The following is a 2,526-nucleotide window of genomic DNA, read 5'->3' on the forward strand; positions in this document are numbered from 1 at the left end:
TGGTGCGTCCAGGAAGGCTTTTGCCTGGTGCTCCGTGTCTGCTTCGCCTGCAGGGCCACGCTGCTCTTCCAAAGGCAGCTCTGGAAAGCAAAAGCAAAAACATGTGCAGCGAAGTGACTTGTTGGAAGCATACAACAGCTAAAGCAACCTGAAGCCCTACACGGGCTGTCTGCTCAGGCTGTGACAACCCTCAGTCCCTCCTCATACCTGTGGATCTGCCCATGGGCGCTGGCAACTCCTCGGCTGGTGGACTGGAAAGGCCAGCCATCTCCTCCCCAAAGATTTTCCTACAGTTTTCAATCAGGAACTCCACTAGCACGTTCACCTGCACACAGGCAAGCCTTGCTTTCAGCGCAAGTGCCTGAAAACGTGTGAAGCAGCCTTTCCCACTCCCGACACCTGCCTCTGTGCAGAAGGCTGTTGCTGTGGGGCTGCTCTTCCAGGCAGCCACCCCACCAGCATTTGCACAAGAGAGGAGGCAACCAGGGACCTCTGAAGGGCCAAGCTCGGATGGGCCGGGAAGGCTGCAGCCGAACGGGAAATACAGCGTACCTTGTCAGTCACCTCCAGCAGCAGCTCCAGCGGGAGCAGGTCCTTGTCGGCTGGACTCAGCAGCTTTGGCCCAACGCAGATGGCCAGACTGCTGCAGCTCATCCTGCTGGTGCACACGTTGTGTTCGATGCGCTGGAGCAGGGACAGCAGCTACTTGAGAAGGAGGAGATTTGCTGCAGGCAACTTGTTGGCCACCCTGAGGGAAGAGAAACCCAACGTCAATAAAGCAGATGTTGCCCACAGCTGTTCCCCAGGCTTGCACAAGGCAGGTGGGAGCCAGCGGCTGTGTTGCACAGCTTTGCATTTGCTCTCAGCCAGTGGTCAGTGCTCCTGCTAAACAGGCAGGCTGCTGGCCACACGTAGGCTTCCAACTCTTCCGCCTTCTCCTGCTTGCTTGTCCTCTCCATCGCTGTCATCCACTCTGTGTAGAGGTTGGTCACAAGGAGTTTACTGGGGATGCTTCGGAGGAAGTCCTGCAATGCCAAGAGCTCCAGGTGAGCCTCTGAACACTCCAGGCCAGCCAGGAGCTCTTCCAGCTGCAGGCCAGACACGCTCACCTTCAAGATGATGGCCAGCAGGAGCACAGGCTGGCTTTCCAGGTCGACGTCCACACTGCCATCCAGGGCCTCCCTCAGTTCCCGAAGCGCCGTCCTGCTGGCAGCCCTCCAGAATATGCCCTGTCGATGGCCCTTCCTGGTGCAGGACAGCCAGCAGCTCCTGCAGGAGAGGCAGGACGACAGTCACTTGGCTGGGGAGCTGCCTTGCAACAGCAGTGGCCAGAGCACTGCCCCAGACCTGGCTCCTTGCCTCCCCAAGCGGGCTGGCACCAAAAGGGTATGCTGGGGGTGAAGAGCCAAATCCCCTATCCCCAGAGCTCCTGGTTCCTCTCCTGAGGATACTGCCTCTCTGAGAAGGCACAGGGCTGGGGACCCGCTGTCCAGGCTGGCTTACCTGGATGGGCTGGGGCAGCGTGCCATCCTCCCCACAGAGGAGCAGCCCCCTTCTCCTCCTCCTCCTGCTCCCTCCAGCTGCAAAGGAAAACAGAGCGAGACCCCGTCAACGGAGACTGCCAGGCCAGTGCTCTTGCAGCCTGCCCTGCCCTGCCTGACGTGTGGTCCAGAGCAGTGCGGCAGGACGGGCAGGGAGCGGGCAGCTGGAGCCGCAGCTCCGGCTCCGGGGCTCCATCTCAGAGGCTCCTGAGAGCTGGTGTTACACCGTGACAGCTGGGCCAGCCTGGCCCAGCCCTCGCCCTGCCCTCCTCCAAGCTGTGCGCAGCAGCAGAGACTCCATGTCCTTGGAGAACCATATTCAGTGGCCACTGTCAAGAGGGTGTCCTTCCTCGTCCAGGTGACATCCTTCCTTGGGGTGCTAAACCTGCAAGGTGACACTCAAGGGACAAGCGAGCTCTTTTCCTGCTGACTCCAGCCGAGGAGCAAGGACCCATCTGCCCAGCTCTGAGGATGGAGCACCAGCGGCAGGCAGCACCTTGACCGCTTGCCAATGTCCCCTCTGCCCCTGCATGCAAGGGAGGGACTTCAGGTGGGAACGAAGGGACCCCGAGGGCTCAGCTCTCTCCTGCTGCAGAGCGATGGGAACAGACTTGCTCAGGCAAAAGGCAGCCACAGCAGCATCCCATGTTCTGCAGAAGTGCTGGTTGCAGGAGGAAAGGCGGCCCTCCCTGCCTGTCTTTTCCAAACTCACCTGCTGAGTAGCAACATCCCCCTCCACTGCCAGAAGGAACCAACGGAGGCCTTTGGGTGGGATGATCCTGCAAGAACCAGGCTGTGCTTAGAGAGCAGCCCTGCAGCAGAAAGGGCCACCGGCGAGCTGCCACCCGGCACCAGCAGCCTGAGCGCGGCAGAGCTGGGACCCTCTACCCTGCCGGGCTCTCTGCCCCACACGGCAGGTTTCCTCCCAGCGCCGCCAGCAAGGACGTGCTGGTGTTCCTCGTGGCTCCCCACCCTCTCAGCTCCC

The 2,526-nt window shown here is 60.9% G+C and overlaps 1 protein-coding gene across 1 annotated transcript; it reads right to left on the reverse strand.

Moving 5' to 3' along the window:
* Nucleotides 1-292: 292 nt before the first annotated feature.
* On the reverse strand, nt 293-1,737 carry LOC126037212 (T-cell activation Rho GTPase-activating protein-like; the record flags this gene model as incomplete). Its single annotated transcript, XM_049797477.1, is given in 7 exon segments — nt 293-325; nt 553-748; nt 910-1,025; nt 1,110-1,230; nt 1,232-1,269; nt 1,504-1,567; nt 1,652-1,737. Coding segments are annotated over 7 exon segments (654 nt in total), but the record flags the coding sequence as incomplete, so codon positions are not given.
* Nucleotides 1,738-2,526: the final 789 nt, after the last annotated feature.

This window comes from Accipiter gentilis, unplaced genomic scaffold, assembly GCF_929443795.1.
Source record: "Accipiter gentilis unplaced genomic scaffold, bAccGen1.1, whole genome shotgun sequence".
Lineage (NCBI taxonomy): Eukaryota > Metazoa > Chordata > Aves > Accipitriformes > Accipitridae > Astur > Astur gentilis.